This window comes from Polyergus mexicanus, unplaced genomic scaffold, assembly GCF_030449975.1.
Source record: "Polyergus mexicanus isolate NDT 795.1 unplaced genomic scaffold, iyPolMexi1.0 SCAF_71, whole genome shotgun sequence".
Classification (NCBI taxonomy): domain Eukaryota; kingdom Metazoa; phylum Arthropoda; class Insecta; order Hymenoptera; family Formicidae; genus Polyergus; species Polyergus mexicanus.
The window spans coordinates 8937-31766 of NW_027223391.1; the positions used below are offsets into that span (position 1 = coordinate 8937).

Genomic DNA, 22830 nt, shown 5'->3' on the forward strand with positions numbered 1-22830 from the left:
TAAGAAAAAAAAGGAAATAGTTGGATCTTTCTCCGTAGCAATACTTTATGCTCACTAATATTTAGCGACTGATGTGAATTATTAATCGATATATCGTTGTACAGCCATTCCCTCGCATACTCATTCCTATTCTCTCTCTCTCTCTCTCTTTCTTTTTTTTGCCCATGTCTGTCTATTTCTTTATAACAAAAATACTATATGAGTACTAAATACTATGTGCATCATATACATATAATGTGTATGTTCATGTATTGTAATAATTCTAAATTCTATTTAAAGATTAATTTTATGTTACAATTTTTTTATACAAAGGTCTTTATGTTGTTTTCTATTTAGGAATTGCTTTAAAGATATAATCAAAAAATAAAAAAAGAAACTTGAAATATTACATTTTTATATAATATTACATTATCATACTTATATTTTTGTGTAAACTGCACGGAAAAAAAATTCAATTATATCTAGCGACATATTAGTATATAGTATACATTAAAACAATTCCTTCTAGAATTATGGTATATAAATACACTAACCTTTTGACCCTTATTCTTTTTAAAGAAAGTCTGCGGGCAAAGCGAGGCAAGCGTTTCTCATTACATTTTCGCCCTATTATATGAACACACTATGACTACACAAACACAACACTCGTTTTTTAAATTCGACGCGTTATAACGCGTTATAACGGTTGAGCACACTTTTGCGGTTATCTCTCGTTACGCGTATGTACACAAACGCGCGACTGAGACTGAGACTGAGTACTGCCGCGCACTGATATTATCGCATGTGCCTGGCTGTGTGCGTGTGAATAGTACAGTCGCCTTATTCCCGTACATATATACGTACATACATACTTAGATACATGCATGCTACAAATATCGCGTAATAATAAAAACAAATGCGCATCTTTATAAACGAATATTCTGTAACCGAATAAAAAGTTATTTTCATATTGATTAAAATTAATTCGATACATAAAAACATTATTTATTAATATTTTACGACGTGTCATTTTAATCACAATAATGTAATTAATGCATTTAAATTATTTTTGGATATATAAAATGCGAAATACAGACATTTGATTTTCTATAGTAACATGACATATATATACAGGGTGTCCGGCGTCAACCGCAACACCGGTCATGTGCAGGTAGAGCAGGTGAAACCGAGAAGAAAAGTCCTGTACCAATTTTTTATATAATACTTAATAAAAGAGTTATTATTGAGTAAAGTCTGGCCAATCAGCGCCGATCTTTAGCCGGGCGCATGTCGGTGAACCGCGCGCTTGATAGTGTACGCCGCTGCACATTCACAGCGCGCGGCTCACTGACGTGCGCCCGGCTAAACGTCGGCGCTGATTGGCCAGACTTTACTCAATAATAACTCTTTTATTAAGTGTTATAGAAAAAAAAGGTAAAGGACTTTTCTTCTCGATTTCATCTGCTCTACCTGCACACGACCGGTGATGCGATTGACGCCGGACACCCTGTATATATATATAAATTTTATAATAATTTATATATATTAATCTAACGTGAAAGATTATAGATAAAGGGAGCCTCACGAGCGAGACTTCGGAACTCTTCGATATTTGTCGTCTCGCTTGCTCCTTCATTTTTTCTCGCTATTGCTTTTGTCGACTCTCCAGCATCGCGCGGGGATCTTTCCTTATATAAACATCTTATAAAATAAAAACTGAAACTTTCATATTGTATTTTATTAGTATAAAAATAATTATAATGGATTAATGAGATTCTTGCAATTAAAATAACACCAAATATGACATAAATCGGATAATTTTAAATGAAATAAGTAATCATAATTTTAATAACATAATTGATTAAAAATAATCCGATTTATGTCATGTTTCGTGTCATTTTAATCGCAAGAATCTCATTAATCCATTATAATTATTTTTATACAGATGAAATGGAAAATACAAGTTTCATTTTTTATTTAGAAGATGTTTATATTTTGTAGATAAGGAAAGATCCCCGACGCTGAAGAGTCGACAAAAGCGAGAGCGAGAAAGAATGAAGGAGTAAGTGAGATAACAAACATGGAAGAGTTCCGAAGCCTCGCTCGCGTGACTCCTTTTATCTGTAATCTTTCACGTATATATGTCATCTTATTATAGAAAATAAAACTTTTGTATTTCGCATTTTATATATCTGAAAATAATTGTAATGGATTAATTACATTTTTGCGATTAAAATGACACCAAATACGATATAAATCCGATTATTTTAAATGAAATAAGTAATCATAATTTTAGTAACATAATTGATTAGAAATTATCCGATTTATGTCATGTTTAGTATTATTTTAATCGTAAGAATCTCATTAATCTATTAGAATTATTTTGATATCGATAAAATACGAAAAACAGAAATTTTACGAACAATATGTAACCCGAGATATTATAGATAAAGAGAGCCTCGCGAACGAGACTTCGGAACTCTTTGATGTTTGTCATCTCGCTTGCTCCTCGTTCTTTATTGTATTCTTTCATCCCCATTATTATATTCTTTTATTTCTTCGACTTTTATTCTTTTTATATTCTCGTCTTCCTACATAATAATACATTAATTTATTCGTCTTTATTTTATACAACATAAATGAGATATTGTGTATGTCATAAATAGAAAAAGTATTTAATTATGTGTATTTTTGTATGTACATGTGTTGTATTTAACTATAGTTAAATAGAAAAAGAAAATAATTTGTGTATCTCATTTATGATGTATCAAATAAACATAAATAAATAAATTTATTTATTTTCATGTAGGGAGACGAGAATAGAAAGAATAAAAATTGAGCAAATAAAAGAATATAATAATGAGAATAAAAGAATACAATATACAATAATGAACGAGCAGAAGGAAAAAGAGAGAGAGAGAGAGAGAGAGAGAGAGAGAGAGAGAGAGAGAGAGAAGCGCGAGTGAACGCGTAAGTGAATATGCGAGGAGCATGAAGCTAAGCGATACGTAGTACATAGCGAGCGAGCGATTAGAAAGAGACAGAGCGTATCAAGTGTATGATCGAGAGAAAAAAGATACTGCAATAATGTTAGTGCGTACATGTATATTACTCTACACGCATGAAAGAGACAAAGGTAGTACGATTATGTCTGTCCTTGTCGTGTAAGATTATAGCTCCGTCTATCGCGACATCTAGCAACTAATCTACTGCTCTGTTTTACTCTTGAGCCTCCATCTCGCACACACACATATGCACGAAAATTTTATTTTGCAAAATCTTTTTTATAAAGCTTCTAAACTCACTTCTCTAAGTTCACTTATACTCTTTGATGAAATGCCGAGTGCGGAGTTTACTGATTAGGCACGTGTAGATTACACATTTGTTATATTAAGTAAATGTTGACGCAGAAGCCGATAACAAAACTGTAATTTTCTCATTTTTTTTAACTTTTCATATGAAATGTTAAACTCCGCACTCCGTTATTATGTGTACCTTAATTGTGGAAAAGGATTTGTTGATATCTATAATCAACAAAAAGATTTTTCAAAATAAAGAATATTCGCGTTCTGTCGGTAATGTTGGATCCCCTTAAGTTATAATGTATCAAATTAATTATATATTTTAAATTTTACATATAATTATAATGTATTAAGTCAATTATATAATCTATAAGTTTAATCATGAATATGTTATATATTGTTGCAAAATATACGTTACACGAAAAAACCGCGTTTTTTCTTTATCGCGGTCGCATCCTTTATCGCGGTCGCGTAACAAATTTATAACTGTCCATAGATATTATTTTATCGCGATCGCATAATAAACTTAATTATAGAAATTTTAAATCTATTTAAATATACTATTTAATCATGAATATGTTATATATTGTTGCAAAATATACGTTACACGAAAAAACCGCGTTTTTTCTTTATCGCGGTCGCATCCTTTATCGCGGTCGCGTAACAAACTTAATTATAAATTTATAACTGTCCATAGATATTATTTTATCGCGATCGCATAATAAACTTAATTATAGAAATTTTAAATCTATTTAAATATACTATTTAAATATACTTAATACGGACACAGATGGTTATTACGAGAAGCGCGAGAACGAGAGGATACGGAAGAAGAAAAGCGTAAAGAATCAACGTTTCGCTTAATGTATAACATTTATTCATAAAAATTATATTTTACAAATGCGCTTTATTAACGCGTAAAATTACTCCGTGTCGAACGGTTGCGATTCGGACACATAGTTCGCTACTTGTACATTCGCCCGCGATTTACCCTCGTTGACCGTCGCCGGCTCAGCCTCGTCCTCCATTGATCGTAATTCGAGTTCGTCGATCGGTCGCGATTCGGGCTCCTCATCGATCTGTGATGCGACGACTCGCCTAACTTCAGGAACGGCGAAATCGCGCTCGCCGCGTCGACGAGCGTCGCGCAATGCGCTATGAACGCTTTGCGCTTGTGCGAGCATAGTTCTCGTTCTATTTATTAAATCATAGAGCGATTCTCGCGCTGTTTTTACACAGCTCTCTATTTCTTGTCTAAAATACAAAAGTAAAAATTAATAAAAGTAAAAGTTAATAAAAGTAAAAATTAATAGAAGTAAAAATTAATAAAATTTATTATAATTTATTATAATTTATTATAATTTATTATAATTTATTATAATTTCAATTAGATACTTACATTAAGCGTGCGATATTTACGTCTTCGTTTAACTGAAAAGCGAGTCTAAACGAATCCGGACTATTATCGATAACACCTTGCGCTTCCACACGCAAATCCGTAGCGAGGTCTCCCAGAACATAAGATTTTATCGCGATTAAGTCCCCGTTTACATTAATATAATCGGCCGCGTTAATGATCTGTTCGATTCGTTCCATATCGAACAGTTCACGACCGATTTTACTTCTCGTCACTTCACGTTCCGTCGTTTCGCGCTTCGTTATCTCGCGAGCGAGAATACTTTAACGCTTCTCGAAACGATCTCGCGTTTTATAAAGATCGACGCGCGGGATGTTGCGGTACAATTTATCGATCGCGCCGCATCTTCCTTCCGCGACCGTTTCGTTGCCGGAAAGGAGATATCTCTACTCGCTCATCGAGTGTCCTTTTTAGAGGACAAACGAATAATAAAAATAGGAATAACAAAAAACATCCGTTAGATAATGCGCATTCCGAATACCCTGCGAACAATGAGATCATCATCGCCGGAAAAAAGTATCTAGGGATATCTAAAGGTATCTCTAATTTATCGTTACCGGAAGGAGATATCTCTAATTTATCATTACCGGAAGGAGATATCTCTAATCGCTCATCGAGTGTCCTTTTTAGAAGACAAACGAATAATAAAAATAACAGAAAACATCCGTTAGATAACGCGCATCGTTGAAAGAGATATCTTTAATCGCTCATCGAATGTCGAAAACATCCGTTAGATAACGCGCATCGTTGGAAGGGATATCTTTAATCGCTCATCGAATGTCCTTCTTAGAGGACAAACGAATAATAAAATAGAAAAAACAAAAGAGGAACTCGAGCGCGTCCGCTAGATAACGCGCATTCCAAACGTTCGACGTCGAAAGAAACGCGTTTCCCTCTCCCTCTCCCCACCCACCCACATTATTCGTCACCGATAAAAATAGGCGTCTCGCGGAACGCGCGAATCAATCGCTCTCGGCGTCTCTCAACAGTTTACCGCGTTTTCCCCGTTTCGCGCGATGACTAACACGAGGACGGTTCTCACTCTAGCGACGATGCTCGTCGCTACGACGGTCGCCGCGCCCTTCGACTCGGAAAGAATCGAGGCGCTTCGTTTTCTGCGCGTATACGGTTTTCTAAAAGACGATGGAGAATCACTGTCGTCCGATAACGCGACATCTCTGCGTCGCGCACTATCGCTGTTTCAAGAATATTATCAATTATCGGGAAACGGCGCGTTAAACGCCGTTACGCTTCACCTTATGCGTAAACCGAGATGCGGTCTCGCAGATATTCCCGATCGCGCGTATAGCCCGATCGCGCGAAAATGGCCGAAGACGCGTCTCGCATGGAATTTTCAGATGGCTAGCGAAGAAATCTCGCGAACGGCCGAAACTGCATTCGCGTTATGGGCGGCGAACTCATCGCTAACTTTCGCACGCGACCCGTTACACCCCGATATATTAATATCGTATCGAACGGGCGCGCACACTTACGCGAATCGTCGAAACGTCGGTATTTGCCCGGCAGCCTTCGACGGTCCGGGAGGAGCCCTAGCTCACGCGTTCTTTCCCTCTGGAACAACCGACTTCACATCGGAGATACACGTCGACGATTCCGAACCATGGCACGTGTATCTAAACAAAAATCCTCCCGACACGCATCATCTGCTACAAACGCTAACGCACGAGATCGGCCACGCATTGGGTCTACAGCATAGTATGCACAATGACTCTATAATGTTCCCGTATATACCCGATATCGAGAATCAATTTCCAGTTAAGCTGAGCATAGAAGACATTCTCGCTATACAGAATCTGTACGGATCTCACGACGACGGAAACTATCCAACGGCGACTCCCGCGACCACCGCGGCGCCCGCGACGACGAGCGTCGCGCCGACCGACCCACGACGACCGCGCGCGGATCTCTGCGCATTACGACGCGTGGACGCCGCGCTAATAATGAATCATCGATTATATATAGCTAATCGCCGCAACATATGGTCGGTCGACATGACCGAAAAGCGTTACGGTAGACCCATGACGCTCACGGATTACGCGACGTTTCTACCGGCGAATTTCACGCGTCTATCCGCCGCGTATCGAAGACCCTCGGGCGATCTCGCGCTATTCGCGAACGATTCGATCTACCTCGCGGAATATCCCAGTCTTAAACTAAAATCGGGCTGGCCGAGATATCTCCACGATATCGGACTTCCCCGAAACGTTAAAATCAACGCGGCGATAAATACGCACACGGGACGAACCTACGCTATATACGACGATGATAAAGTCGCGGAAATCGACGAGTGTCACATGATAGTCATTAGACACGCTCCATTAAAAGATATATTTCCCGGAATTCCATCCGCGATAACGTCGGCCTTCCGATACATCGATGGCAATCTATATTTCTTCGCCAAACGTCAGTTCTACGCCTTCAACGAATTTACAAATACCGTAACCTCGGCGGGTCCTTTCGATCTACACGCGCTCGGCATCGAGTGTCCTACGGATGGACTGCTAAGGCAATTGCGCGATCTACTTAGTCGCGTCTATCGTCTCAGCGACACGATCGAGAAAGAGAGAATCGACGATGAGAACGACTAGAGCGACCCTACCGTTATTTTTTAAAAATAGAATATATAAGAGAAAACGCGCGAAAGGGGAAGAAGCGATCTCTACGCGAGTATATAAAGACCGTCCATCCATTAAGCGCTTCATTATTGACGGAGAACACCGAAGCTAACGCGCGAAAAAGAACAAACGAGAAAAAACGAGCGACGATGTACGCGACAATGGGGGGGCAACCGCAGCAGCAACACTCATTCGACGATCGATCGAGACTAACCGAACGAGACCGCGAAGATAGCGCGGAATACGCTAAAAAAGCTAAAATGGACAATGGGTAAGACTATCGAACATTTATTCGAACTAATATAATTCGCTAACACCGTTTCTCTCATCGCTCATATCTATTTTTTAGACGAGATCGCGATCGAACGCCAAGACACGACGCGGACGTCTCGATCGCGCGACCGCTCAGAATCTTAGGAAGACGCTATCCATTGACCAAAACCGCATATAAACATCTGGAAATTAGCGTTAACGTCAGCCGACCCTCTTTCGTAGAAATCGTCCTCGGAGATTGTCACGGCAAAGAGATCTCGCTAACGCCGGATACGTGGAAGGAACTGCTCGATCTACGACCCACGCTCCTGTCGCACTTTCGCTCCGACGAGCGCGACGAGACGCGCCCGACGCCAATACACATCGGACAATTGACGCTACGATTCGGCAAACTCAACAATCTCCGAATACTTCGTCTCGAAACGCCTAAAATTCGCCTAGCCGTATCGAAGAACACCGTCGTAAATATATTAAATCTGGAACTTTGCGTCAACCGCATCGTTGCATCTTTAAGCGGTTTAACCGCGCGCGTGGACAACAAGCTAATTCGTTTCCTCGACATCGCGGCAGGCGCTCGCGATAAGGCGCTCATTCCCGCGATGGTACGCGAGAGCGATAACTTCGACCGCAACGATATAATCGATTGCGAACTGCAGGCTCTGCTCTTCGGAGAATCGTGATACGCTCGCTCGCGTACTCGTATCGTCGTATTATTAATATATTAAAAAATTTGTAAAAGAAAACAATAAAAACACCTCTCCTCTTTCGCTAGAACGACGATATCTCTTTATTTCACGACCTCTCGAAGATTCGCCATCTCGCTAAAGCGACGAGCGCGCTCGCGCTAACGCGCGCCTCGAGAGGAGGAGAGCGACGAGGGACGCCCCTCCGTCCGCTCGACCGCCCACCGACGATCCCCCGCCCCCTCGACGCCGGGCGCCCGCCGCCCGCTCGCGGATCGCGCGCTAGAAGCGCCCCCCTAAAGAATCGCGACGGCGGATCGCGCGCTAGAAGCGGCGCGCCCCCCTAAAGAATCGCGACGGCGGATCGCGCGCTAGAAGCGCGAGTCGCGTCAAGGTCGCGAATCGGGAGGAACCGCCACCCCCGAACGCCATCTCTCGAGCGCTCTCGGCGACTCGTACCCACCGCTTCCCCCCGACCGCGCTTCCCCTCTCACCCTACTTACCCCCCCATGCACCCGCCCAGCCCGCTCTCCATCCCAGTGTGACCAGAAACAGGTCCCGCGGCTCACGGCTCAGCAATGGAGGGGATAACGCACACAAGCGCGAACCGCGTACATGTGCGCTCTGCGTTTCGGTTAGTTTCGGAGAGTAGAGAAGAACAGACATATGTTTTCCGTCTTCTTTTCATTTTCTACCGAGCTGGCAACGAAGGCAATGTTGATCGCTTGGCTTATTACATACGACAGCGTTAAATGCTTTTCCGACTCGTGAACTTTTTATTATGTATATATATGTATATATATACATAGTTATATAAAACATTTTTTCGTTATGCTATATTAAGTTTTATTATTTATTATGATATGGTAAAAGTGATATATTTACGTGTAAGGACATATGCGATTTCTTATTTCTTTACTTTAATAATTACTTTATTAATTATTTACATAAATATATATTTGTGTAAAATTATAAATATTACAATAATATAAGAACGAAGAGTGAATGGACTTCTACACCATCCATGAGGTTCCACTAATGGCGCGTTAGATTTTTTTATTATGTGGATCTTCGCCTGGAGCTCTATTGTACCACATTTTATTGATGTCTCTTGTAGACATAATATTTTTTTACATATTTACTTTATTATGTCTTTTGCAAACATAATGTCTATTACAGACATGAAAATTTTTAGACGCGCCTTTTACAAATATGGTGTCTTTTGGAGACATAATATCTATTACCGACATGATATTTTTACAAGAAAATAAGTAAAGCAACTATTTTTATTATATTATATTATATGAATAATAATGGCCATAAAATATAAGTCATTATCTTCTGAATATTATTATTGCATATCGGTAGATGTTGAGGGACCAGCAATAATCTGCAATAATCCAACAAACATCTGCAGCATATAATGTAAGACTGCTTTTTTGTTTTTTAGGAGGAGTGTTATATAATTTGTCCGACGACATGAGAGATAAATGCTTCTCATCAATCTCCATGTTTAGAATGGTTTCTTTTCTTGCTTTCAATGCTGATTTCAAAACACAAATAGCATTTATAGAGGAAGACGAAAGTTTATTTCGTTTTTTTTGTTTTTAAATCTGTTAAGACAGAAAACATTCTTTCTGGATCGGCATTCGAATTTGGAAGTGATCTAACAGCATTCAAAAGACGTTTGAGATTGGGATATTTATCAATATTAGTGGAATACTGACTTTGTAAAATTTGTTTCCACATATCGTCAAAGCTTAATTTTAATAGCTTTTCCTTTTCTGTTATTGTAAAATCTAGATGTAAAGTAAGCCATTCTTTCTTCAAACCGTTTTCGTCAAACCCGCCAAGAGTTTCAGCGATAAAAGAAACATCATTGAATGATGTTTCTCTATCAATATCTAATAATACTAGTTTATGTTCGAAAACTTTTAATTTTGATAAAAATTTATCATTAATTGGTAATCTTTTATAAATTTCCTCGGCGGCAGTTACATAAAATTGCAAACAATTCTTTCGAACATTTGCAACTATATCTGCATGTCCTTCCTTCATTAATTCATCGAGGTAGTCTTCACATTCAGATCCTAAAGAAACTTCTTCTAACAATTTTTGATTCTCCTTTTCATCAAATTTAATATTATCACATAAATTATTCAAATGCTCTGACTTTAAAAAATGTTTGCAAACTGTGGTTAAAAGTTCTACTGACTTTGGCTGCAATAAATGTATTCTAGTTTCCACAGCTTGGAAAAATGCATTAAATGAATTTAAAAAATTTAAATATGCTGTAAAAATAAGAAATAGGCTTTTATATCTAGATTTTGCATCATAGATAATAAATATGTTCCAGACTTTGTTCTTTCGCTTATGGTAATTTCATTCAGAAATAACTTGATAGTATCCCAAGACTCAAGAAGTCTTTCAACACATGAATGATGAGAAAGCCACCGTGTATCAGACAACTTTAAAATTTTTAGGTTTGTTTGCTGAAAACATTCACACAACTCTTGATAAATTGCCGAACGTTTTGGATTTTTTTTTAAATTCCTCGCAATAATCCGGTATTTTAGCGCATGCGGCATGCGCAACTAATGCAGTGGAATGACAAGGACATGGAAGTGTAATTAAATTTTTACACATCTCTTTCAGCTTTTTTTTAAATGAAAGATGTTTTCCCGTCATTACGGATGCATTGTCACATGATAAAGCAACAATATTTAAAAATGGAATATTCAATTTTCACATTTCAGCTTTAAAAGCATTAAACAATTTTTCTGCGCTGCAGTCTCTCGCATCAATATTAATTAATTTTACTAATTGCGAGCGAATGTTTAATGTTTTCGAATCAACATACCGAACAAGAAACGTCATCCATTTTTCATTTGAAATATCAGATGTTTCATCAATAAAAATTGAAAATTTAGTGTTTTGAATGCTGTTAACTATACGATCCGTCTCAATCGGACATAACACATTTGAAATTATACTTGTACATTTTGTTTGGCCCATACTCATATTTTTCAAAACATTAAAATCTTTTCCTATTTCTTGAAAAAGAGTAAGAATATATTTTGCCGTTTGATGCGAAATATTTTTATCAGCAATTAACGCGGCATAGCGAATTTCTGCTGATTTCTTTCGCCCTTCAAATGACAAAAGTGATTCGTTCACATTCATCTTCACTGGATTTGTTTGTTTCATTTTCTTTACATTTTATAATATGTTGCTTGGATTCTGCGTGACGATAGATTTGAGACAAACCACCAATAACAAATATATTACAAAACGCGCAGAAAAATGAATTAACGTCATCTGATACTTCGCGTAGCCATGGCTTAAACAAATCGATCTCTAACCATTGTTGTTTAAAACGTTTTCGTATTATTGTATTTGAACTTATATTGTTATTATTTAATAATGATGCATTTTCTTTATGACACGCAGAATCCGCATGTCTTATAACGTGCGATAAACCGCACGAAAAATTTTTATTACATATAATACAATGGAAAAGGCTATCGTCAAATGATACTTTGCGTATCCAAAATTTAAATCGATCATCACTAAGCCAAGCTTCTGAAAAGCTTCGCTTAGGTTTCTTTTTTAATGTATCACACATTTCTATATAGAATTGTCAACAACAAAGACTCTAAGAATGAAATATATATATATATAGATATAATGAATAAATATAATGAATAAATACAATGAATAAATATAATGAATAAATATAATGAATAAATACAATGAAGAATGTAACATAAATATATAAATATAACAGATAAAAATATAAATAAATTTGAGACTTACAATTGGAATAGTTCCATAAATTTTATCATCCGCAAATCTTGTCCGTAGAAGATACCACATAAGGTATAAGATAAAGTAGATATGTAAAATATATTATGTCTATAAAGGACATGAATAAACTTTCTAAACATTAAGATTTCATATAAGAGCACTGTTTAGAGAAAATTATTAAAACGAAAGGTAGCAGCGTAAAGAATTCCAGATAAGTTTGAATTGATATAATCTATTGAAATGAAATTTGAATTGATATAATTTATTGATTCTGTGCCCGCGTACTACTAATCTAGTCGACGTTTCGGCGAGAAAAGAGACGAGAGCCTATTCTACATGTTTAAAAACAACGAAATTGTTCCGAGACAATAACAAGAAAAAAATACTTTGTCAGCTGATTTGGGCATATCAAGACGAGCGGACACGACAGGCTGTGCGTTTATTTGTAAACACAAGCAGAAATCTGCTCGAGAAAAACAATGAACATATTGGACAATATTTCAGGTAAATATCATTAAAAATAATATCGGTAGTCTAAAGGAAAAATTTATTTTAATTGATGTAAGATTTATTTTTTGAATTTTATCATCCATGTATTTTGTCCGTAAAAGATATCACATAAGATATAAGATAAAGTAGATATGTAAAATATATTATTTCTATATAAGACATGAATAAAATGTGGTACAATAGGGCTCCAGGCAAAGATCCATGTAATAAAAAAATCTAACGCGCCATTAGTGGAACCTCATGGGTGGTATGGAAGTCCATTCACTCTTTGTTCTTATATTATTGTAATATTTATAATCTTACACAAACACATATTTGTGTAAATAATTAATAAAGTAATTATTAAAGTAATATAAAGTAATTAAAAAATTGCATATGTCCTTATATGTAAATATATTACTTTTACTATATCACAATAAAACTTATAAACTATAGCCAATGCTATACTAATATAGCATAACAAAAAAATATTTTATATATATATATATATATATATATATACATATATGCATAATAAAAAGTTCACGAGTCAGAAAAACATTTAACGCTATCGTATGTAATAAGCCAAGCAATCAACATTGCTTTCGGCTGCGTTTCAATATTCACTGCCAGTACTGAAAATCTATAGTGCACGTGACGTGGACTATAGATTTTCAGTACTGGCAGTGAATATCGGAACGCAACCATCGTTGCCAGCTCGGTAGAAAGTGAGAAGAAGACGGAAACATATGTCTGTTCTTCTCTACTCTCCGAAACTAACCGAAGCACAGAGCGCACATGTACGCGGTTCGCGCTTGTGTGCGTTATCCCCTCCATTGCTGAGCCGTGAGCCGCGGGACCTGTTTCTGGTCACACTGCTCCATCCCTCGGGCGCCCACAAACTGCTCCGAAACTATCTCTCTCCCTTACTCCCCAACGATACCCTCTCTCTCACACTCACACAAAACTGAGCCAGAATCGGCCTTACTATCCTACTTTTGTATAAATTTATTTATTCATTTTATCTGTCAGCAATAGGAGATGACAGATCAGTATGTGTATAAAGCTTGGATATGAATTGTATGCAATATTATTAGCGAATTTTAATCACATAATAGTAGTACAGGGGCAACTATAGCGATACACAACAAACCCCCACTCCTCGGCCACTGGCGCCGACCCCCTGCTGTGCCTGTCTGGGGCCCTCCCCCCTAAGGGTGTCTGTGGAAAAAAAAGAGTGGAGGGGACTCGTGGACGTCTACGAGGCAATTTTCCCTTTAAATTTTTTATTTTTTATTTAAAAAATTTTTTTATTTTTTATTTTTTCGGTCGCGTGAACATGCTCGGGCTCGAACCTGGGTCCTCCACATTTCCAGACAGGGTCCTAGTATGCTGGGCTAGCTGAAATCTTATTAGAATAAGGATTAGATGTAGTATTTGTAGAGAGTAGTCCTCCGGCATAGGGGACTTTACGCTCTGATTGGCTTCCCTATAGTTGCCGGCAGTTTGATTGGATGAGGAGCATGTTTCTGAGTGAGAGGGAAAAACGCGGCAAAATAACACGTGTGTAAGAATCGGCAAGATGGCGGCCACCGAGAATAGAAGGGGTCGTAAAAAGCAAGTCTGTGCAGGTAGCGTTTACGATGGTTTTAGAGCTTTATGACGAGGAGAGAAAAGATAGGAAAATAGTAAATGTTTTTATATAAGCGATTTAAAATAAAAAATTTTTATTAAATATTATACTTATGTTTAAATGTAAATAATAATTTCGCAATGTACAAAATTTCTTATGTGACGGAAAATATGCAAATTCGCTGCTATATACATCGATAAAAACGAGAGCCGAGAAAAATTAACGTTCTATTATATATCCGTATGGTAACGAACAATGACTATCAATAAACCTACGTTTTAGTAATACAGGCTCACATACTTTAGTTTCGTGACCGGGTAGCTGAGACTGTTTGATACGGTGTCTTAGGACAGAGTCTATGACGTCACGGAGACGTAGGGAAGAAAGGAAGGGAAGAAAAATATTTTCGCCTGGTTCTTAAAAATAAAAAACATCTTTATTTATATAGCAAGAGAATATGATATAATATACAGGGAAAAATATTTACATAGTGCTTAATATTTATTTACAGAAAGATTATTTTACCGCTACGGAAAGTACACGAAATTATATTACATAATACAATGATAAAAGACAGAAAATTAAAAAATTAATGAGAAAATAGTATGTGATTAATTTTGGTAGGAAGAGTCGGCTTCCAGGTCTGGGAATTCATCGATGAAATCCTGGATAGCCTTCTCGAAATTATCATCCTCGGAAGACTGTGGAGAAAGCGAACGGGGGTGGGAAAACGGTGGATCGGGAGAAGGACGCTCAGGAGAGAGAGAATATACAGGAGAGTAACTGGGTTCAAATGAGTCGTCTTCATCGTCCGAGTCTATAAACAAAAAATAAAATTATATATATGTATATATATATATATATATATATATATGTATGTATGTATAAAATTTTCGCGTGTTGCCAAAAAAGTAATATTTACCCGATAACGTAATGACTTCGACGGTGTGACTAGGGCGTCTTCGCGAAGGTCCTGCTACAGGCTCTTCTGCAGGACATTTTCTTCGCATTGATTCGGCTCCTATATTCGAAATGGCTAGCATATCTATTTTTAACAAAAATAAAAATTTTATTAAAATAAAAATTAAAAATTTACTACATTTTTTGTAATTGTTATTATTATAAGTGAAATATATTTACCTAACGCACGTTGTCGATGGTAATGCATTAGAAAATGGGTTATATAGACGCCGATATCTTTATCCTCCTTTTTTTCCGTAGCTAGTCGGTATGTTATAATTTCACCTGCTATATTTAATAGGCGGACATCACCGCCAAAATGTCCCAAGCAAAACACTATCGCCAATGCATCACTCGAACAGCTGTTGGCGGCCTTTTTAAATAAGCGATAATTGCTTTCGCTGTCTTCCTCCAATATGCGGTCGAGATATTTTTTGATATCAAATCGCGGTAGAGCAACAGCACACAATAATGCGATTTTTCTTAAAATATTGGCGACACACATTTTCGCACACTAGGACTTCACTTAACTTAACGTACAAAAAATTTCAAGAGGTGAAAAACTAATGTTGGATTTTTCATGGGAAATCAGAATTTATACATAATCCCCCCAGTGTTTTCCAAAAGGACAATAAAGTGGGGGGAAAAGGTTTCCTTATTCTAGCACTGGCCATTTTTAGTTATTTTCATTTTATGGCTGACTAATTCCCTTAGTTTCTATAGGGTTTCGCATTTGCCGCACCGAAAGAAATTACGTTACCTCAACCAATGAAAGAATAATAAAAAACAGGCACTAAAAAGTTCAAGCGTTTGGAGCATTATACTGTAAAAGGAAAGAGGGGAGATGAAAAAAATTTAACAATTTAAGTAAAAAAACATCATACGTTTATTGATATTAATTTTATATAAATCAATATTCTTATTATTATATATAATTAAGATATTATAGAGGAGTACATCGTCTATAACGTATTACAATTCGAATTACATGATTAAACACGGCAACGCATAGCGTACAATGTTTCACTTGTTTCTTTTTTCGCGAAGAAAAATTTTACGAAATAAGTGTACGATTAAGCGATCGTTATGTTCACAATCTTCGGTAAAAAGACTAAGAAACCGATTAAGATCATAACCGTTGCACATATAATATAAAAATACGCAACTATATTGTCCACATGTTTGAGAAAAAATTCCTTGTAATTGTTGAATATTCCAACGATGAATGACGGAGTTTCGACGAAGTCGGAGGAGAAATCCGGGGTGCAAGGGTGGTATTCCGTAGCTGTCGAAGTATGTGCCAGTACTATGCTCGTCGAGGAAGAAGGCGACCCAATGTTCTCCAGGTCGATTGTGGTCATCCGTATTAGCGACGATGGCTGTCGACCTCGTCCACACCCTCGGGACTCTGTCGGCTGTCGGATAAACTCCCGCATGCCTGGCATCGATGTGACGTAATGCTTGTAGAATTTCGCGAGAGTTCATTATTTTGACAAGGAGGCGAACGAACGAGCGGTATTATATATTCAATAACTTCGGTATTTACCTCCTTCGGTAGTGTGTCTTTGGTCGTGCCGGCTTGTAACGCTGAGTTTTCAATGTCGGCTTGTGTGGAGTTAGTAGTTGCTTCGAGCTTGTCTCTATCCATCAACGACGATAATTCAGATTTTTCAAATTTCTCTTCTTCTTTTTCTATTGATCGCTCGGATGTTTGCAGATTTTTTTTCTCTATTTCATTTCTATTGCGCGAAATCTCATACGCGCTATTGATTTCCTCGTCGTCGTCCTCGTCGTCGTCGTCGTCGTCGTCACAGGCGTTTAAATTCCAATTATCCGGAGAACCGCAAGTAGCTTGAGTACTAACGTTCGTATTGCCGTAGACGATATTATTTCGCTCGATCAACCAATATTTTAATTTATATACGTTGCGTAATGCGCAATGAAAGATTCCAAATTTTCGAAATCCGTGGTAACCACAATATCGTCCGCGCACTTCTCTCTCTAACAGATTTTTGAATGCGGGAGAAATATCTTCCAAATTATATATATTTCTGGAGAGTAGATTCCCCAAGTAAGTTTCTTTTTCGGCACCTCTGACGTAAATGTATCGTGCCTGTCTTGTTATTTCACGTAGTTGCGATGTAAAATATTTCGGATTAGCTTCACCGTCGAACCATTCAATACCGTGATAATTTCGTGTAAGCCAGTTATTTTCATGCCTTACATTTCTTGGTAAATCGCCAAATGAATGCGGGGGCATCATAATCCAATGTCCGACGAATGGAGCATCAAGCGCGATAATAGCAACTTCCTTGGGGATAAACTTCGCATTGCCATCGCGGAAACCTTGTATGTCGATGACTATATCCATTTTGTAAAGACTGGAGCGCACTCGACAGCGCGGTTATAATAGTTTAAACTGTTCGCGAAGCGTCGACGTTCGTGTCTCGAATGAAACTGAATTCTTTTCTTGTATATTGTATATTTTTTGATATTTTATGCTGCTGGCATTTTGATCGAATGTGGAGGGGAGAAAAAGGAGGGAAATTTTCCGAGTATTACGTTGTAACAGGCAAATACTTGAGCGTGATAAATATCTATCCGGCAAAATCGACGATGACTTGACGAGACGAGTCGATTTCTATTACATTATCGAATTCGGCGTAAATAATACAATTAACGGTCTCAATGAGAGCTTTCTCGAATCGCACTTCTAATCGCAAACTACCATGTCTTACGAGATTCCAATGCCCTGCGTAATTAGCAGACAGATCGGGCGTGAGATCAAAAGCGAATAACGTATATCCCTTGGAATAATCGTCTCTACTTATAGAATTTCCTTCGTTCAAAAAATGGATGCCCGTTCCCGCGAAGAGAGTTTGATAAGCTTCGACGAAAGCGGTTCCTCCGGTGAGAAAACCGGTTGTAACGGTTTACTAGGAATTTGCATACCGTCGACGTATAGCGAGAAGTTTATTCCGTAATTTTTGAAATTAAACGGATTTAATTTTCTATCCCCATTAAACGCTTTATTATTAACAAAGCCGACTATTATCCTTTTCGGAAGTTGACCCAGTATTACATTATCTAACGATTCACCCACAACACCACTGTGAATCGTAAATGTTTTAACTTCGACTCTCGTGAGCGGATATTTGGCCGTAACTTTACTCAACATTCTAGCATGCGCGAGTAATAATCCTGCGCTTATTTTCGCCCTTCTCACGAGTAAGCTCGCATCCAGTATATGAACTTTCGCCGATGAACCGTTTCTGTCCATAAGACAGAACGAATCTTTCGAACGAACGAGCCTCAAGCGTACTTCTACACCGTTAATTAAAAATTTGTCTTGATTGAAAACGTCGCAATGGAGATGTCCTACAAGATCTAGCGCGCGCCCGCCGCGAATGTAATGCGCGCGTCTCACGAGAGCGGAATTTGGCGATTTTGATTCCATCGGTTCGTCCATTTGACCGGGTGTATCCGCGTCCCATAGACAGGAGGTTAGATGGGAAGTTTTTGCGGGTGAAGAATAATTTAATAACGCCTCGATGTACGAGCGGTACGCGTAAGCGTTGTTTGGAGGCGACACGAGCTTTTGGTTGAAATACACGTCGATCTGATTGTACATGGATTGAAGTAAATGATTTACGGGGCCTATAGTGGCCGCGGCGGTTGCGCCCGCAGTATGTCCCGTAGAATCGCCCGGTGTTTCTACGCGTACGCGGAGACTTAACATGGTGTGCGTGAGATTTAAATATTCTTCTCCGTGACCCGGAATGACGAATTCTATCGGAGAATCGTCCGAGAGCGAAGTCACGGGTTTGTAATGAATCCATTGCGAACTCTCGATACTAGTTTGTGTGGGTGGTAAAGAAAAGAGATCGAGTTTGCTCTTTAAACACTCGCTCGAATGCGTGTGAAGAAAGGACATGCTTATTTACCGCAAATTTTTTGTCGTCGCTGTAATTCTCACTGTTAGATGTGTTTAGAATATACGCCGTTTAAGAAAATATGTCGGATACGGTGCGCTTTTTACCGGTTTTACGCCGTTTCGCGGATGTTTTAAGTCTTTTCACTGTTGTGCGCTTTTTTCTCTTATTTTTCGATGTTTTTGTATTTGCTTTTTTTTCCCTCGCGTCTGGCGCTTTGACGAACTTTTCTTACGCGCCTGGCGTCGTCTACGTAATGTCGCGGATTTAGCGATGCGCGTGTTGAACCCGCCGAAAGGAAACTGAGCTACATGCATTTTTGCATCCGACTTATAACCTGAGCCCTTCATCAGACTACTTATTTTTTCTTTAGCTTTTCTCTTAAGATTGTCGCGCGATTCTTCAAATCGGTGCTTAGCCGCTACTTTAAACGGCATATTGTTTTCAACATCTTCGATTATATTAACACCGGCCCGTAAAGCTTCTTTCCCCACAGCCCGTACCCCTCTGGTTAAATAAGGTAATACACGTCTGAACAGTCCTCCGAGAAAACTGCCAATACCGTGACCTCGTTGATAGGGCGATGCGACGAAAACTCGCGGAATTCCACCGCCACGACTGCCGCCATTTTGTAACTCGTCGTAATACGTCAATAATAATCCATTAACGTTTAATTTTTTATCGCGGTCTCTAATTATTATTATGTTATCTACTCGATACGCCTGAAGTGCAATGTCACTGTCAGCGTTCCAAATTCGAATGGTATACTCTGTCCTAGTTGATCTTTTATATCTATCTCGATTGTGCGAAAAGACGTTTGACGCAGGGCAATGTATTGAGTGTGTGAGAAATGCTTTATTTGAGTAGACGCGAACGCGTAATCATTTCCAACATCAAGTGCGACTATTCGCAAAAGAGGAGATCGCACATCGCCGATAATATAGGGTTCGCAAATATCGCAATAGACAAAGAGCTTGTCGGGAATACCTCGCAACAAACTAGCTGGTTCGGCGGCTATTATTACTCGTTCACGCGGAAATACGTAAAATGGTGATGTATAAATTTCAACATTGTCATAAATCCAGGCTGGTAAAACGCCCGATGTACCGGTATTATTTTCAATTTTATCATGTTTCTCATCGCCATTCTGTATATCGAAGCCGGTTTCGCTAAAAAGCCATAACGGTAAACGTTCCACAACACTAGCATTGAGCTTATTGCGCGTATCGAAGCCGAGTATTCGGCAAATTTTTTCGGAAAAATTTACATAATGAATTATATCACATTTCATAATGTCGCAGGAAAGTTTCATAATAATTTTGCGCCCGATAATAGCTCCAAATTGCCAATGGATATGCGAACCTACGGATTTTGCAGAATAATTCACAGCTTCTATAATATCGTGCAAACTTGAGTAAATACCCGAAGGTATTTCAGATTTCTTAGCGATGATTTTCTTTTTTTGGGGGCCTATCGTGAATTCTTGAATATTTATAAATCTTATGATTCCTTCTCCAGGGCGTATATGAAGAAAGCTAGTCGGAAATTGAATCTCCGTGAGCGCTACTTCCCAACGTCCTTGCAAGTCTATACGTTGAGGTAATTCAGTGGTGAAACATGTGGTTTTATTCTCCGGAAAAAAACGCATACTGCTATTACTAGGGAGAATCATATAAAATCCTTCCTCCCTCATTTTTGATTCAAAGATTTTAAACTCGAAGAGGGTATCCAAGAATCGAATTTTGAAGGATATCCTTGCCAACTAACTAATAATTGTTTATTGTTACCACGCCCCCTACTTTTTATCACACGTTCGACGATAAATTCTTCTTCTCGCAAGTTTTTAACAACAGATGCTAATTCTTGTTCATAAAAAATTCCGTCTATAACTTCGCCCGCTAAATCGCTTAATTCGTATACGTGCGGTTTTCTCCATTCGAGAACACGGTGAATTCGAAATATTTCTTTGCTCCACTTTGCCTCGTATCCTTTCTCAAAGGCTACTTTTGCTCTACTGACACGCACGAAATCGCCCACGTTATATTTAGCCTTTTGCCCGCGATTCTTTTTCTTCGCCCCATCGCCGTTGTCGTTCCAACGACGATTCATATTTTCGCGCGCGCTTCGCGCATTTTCCCTCGTAACGACTGCAGGTTGCATTTTGATGGTGGAATGTCGAGTATGATTGTAAGCGCGAACGATATCCTGCAAAACATCGATGTAGCGTCGCGTATTTTTGTGCGTAAAATATCGCCACATCCGTTCCTTGAGCGTTCTATTAAAGCGTTCCACTATAGCTGCTTTAATATCAGGATTACGTGCTACACAAAATCGAATATCTTTTTCTTTTAAGAAATTTTGTACTTGCCGAGCAATAAATTCTTTACCTTTGTCGGTCTGCAGGTATACGGGTAGACGCTCTTTGTTTCTCGAGAATATGCGTTGAAAGGCTTTTACCACGCAGGCAGCTGTTTTGTCGCGTAAAGGCTCTACCCAAACGAATTTACTAAGCACATCGATAACCGTTAATAGATATGAATAACCGTCATTATAACTCTTGAGATTACGAATATCGATCAAATCAGCTTCCCATAAGTCATCGATATTTGTCACGTTATAATGTAAGCGTGGAAATTTTCGACGTACCGGCCGATGTAACGTGTATGCGTCTTGCGATTTAAGCCAATCGATGACCTCGTTACGTGTGAAATTCGGTTTAGCGGCTCGCGATAAATTGGACGTCGCCGAATAGCCGGCATAGTGTGAGGGATTGTAATACAATTTTTCGAGTTCCATCATTCGAGTTTGCTCCAGTCGAGCAATCCTTTTCTTTTCTTTGTCGGAGAATCTGCGTAGCTCGTTAATGTTTTGTCGCCTTCGTCCTCGTCGGCGGATACAAATAGCGTATCTCCTTCGGTTTCGCTCGTTTCGTCTACCTTACGGCTGTACGACTTTGAACGCACGCTCGAAGTTTTCGGAGTGGAACTTCCGCGCGGAACCGCGTTTTTAATACGATGAGATCGGGCGTACGCATGTAATAAATCACGATTTCCTATGAGATTGGAAGGAGTGTCTATGTCGCGCAGTAATCGAGCAAACTGAATTCTTCCGGTTGCTTTTACTGTTTTTCTCTCGCGTATCGTCGTTTATAAGTTCCGCGATATTCGAACCCGTTATGACAGAGCCGTCTATAGTTACGAGTCCTCGTCTATCCCAGCTAATCTTAGATGTCGAAATATCAATCAAGTATTTTAATAGCGCTCGCGCTTTGTCGCGATAAGATTTCGGTACACTATCGAGAATTTTTTTGATCATTTCAGTCGATTGTGCGCGTTTTTTCCCGAAACTACTACTACTACTACTACTAGCGCTACCGTCACCGCGGCCACTGCTAATTAAAGTTGACGTTTCCATAAATTCGTTATCATCGACATCCAAATTCGTGTCTTCGTTCTGCTCGTCATTAATGTCCTCGCCGTTACCCTGTGTATCCTCACGTAAGCGTTTTTTCGCTTCCCGAACAAAGTGAAGATAACGTTGGAGTACTTCCTTATACAATTTCCATCTTTTGTCCTCATCGACAGGAGTCGCGAGGTTAAGAATGCGCCACATCTCCGCATCGAGCCGCGATAAAGCTGTTCCCGGTGTTCGTACTGAATTATTATTATTTACATTTTCCGCATTTGATATTTCCGTATTTTTCTTCGATGAATTATCAG

General features: G+C 38.6%; 2 protein-coding genes across 2 annotated transcripts; both read right to left on the minus strand.

The window, feature by feature from the left end:
• Nucleotides 1-18024: 18024 nt before the first annotated feature.
• LOC138944003 (uncharacterized protein F54H12.2-like) lies at nucleotides 18025-19113 on the minus strand. Its single transcript, XM_070314896.1, has one exon. The coding sequence runs from the start codon at nucleotides 19111-19113 to the stop codon at nucleotides 18025-18027; it is 1089 nt and encodes a 362-aa protein (XP_070170997.1).
• A 2042-nt stretch (nucleotides 19114-21155) lies between these two features.
• On the minus strand, nucleotides 21156-21907 carry LOC138944004 (uncharacterized). Its single transcript, XM_070314897.1, has 2 exons — nucleotides 21499-21907; nucleotides 21156-21316 (listed from the first exon to the last, which is right to left on the minus strand). The coding sequence occupies exons 1-2, from the start codon at nucleotides 21905-21907 to the stop codon at nucleotides 21156-21158; spliced, it is 570 nt and encodes a 189-aa protein (XP_070170998.1).
• Between the last annotated feature and the right edge of the window lie 923 nt (nucleotides 21908-22830).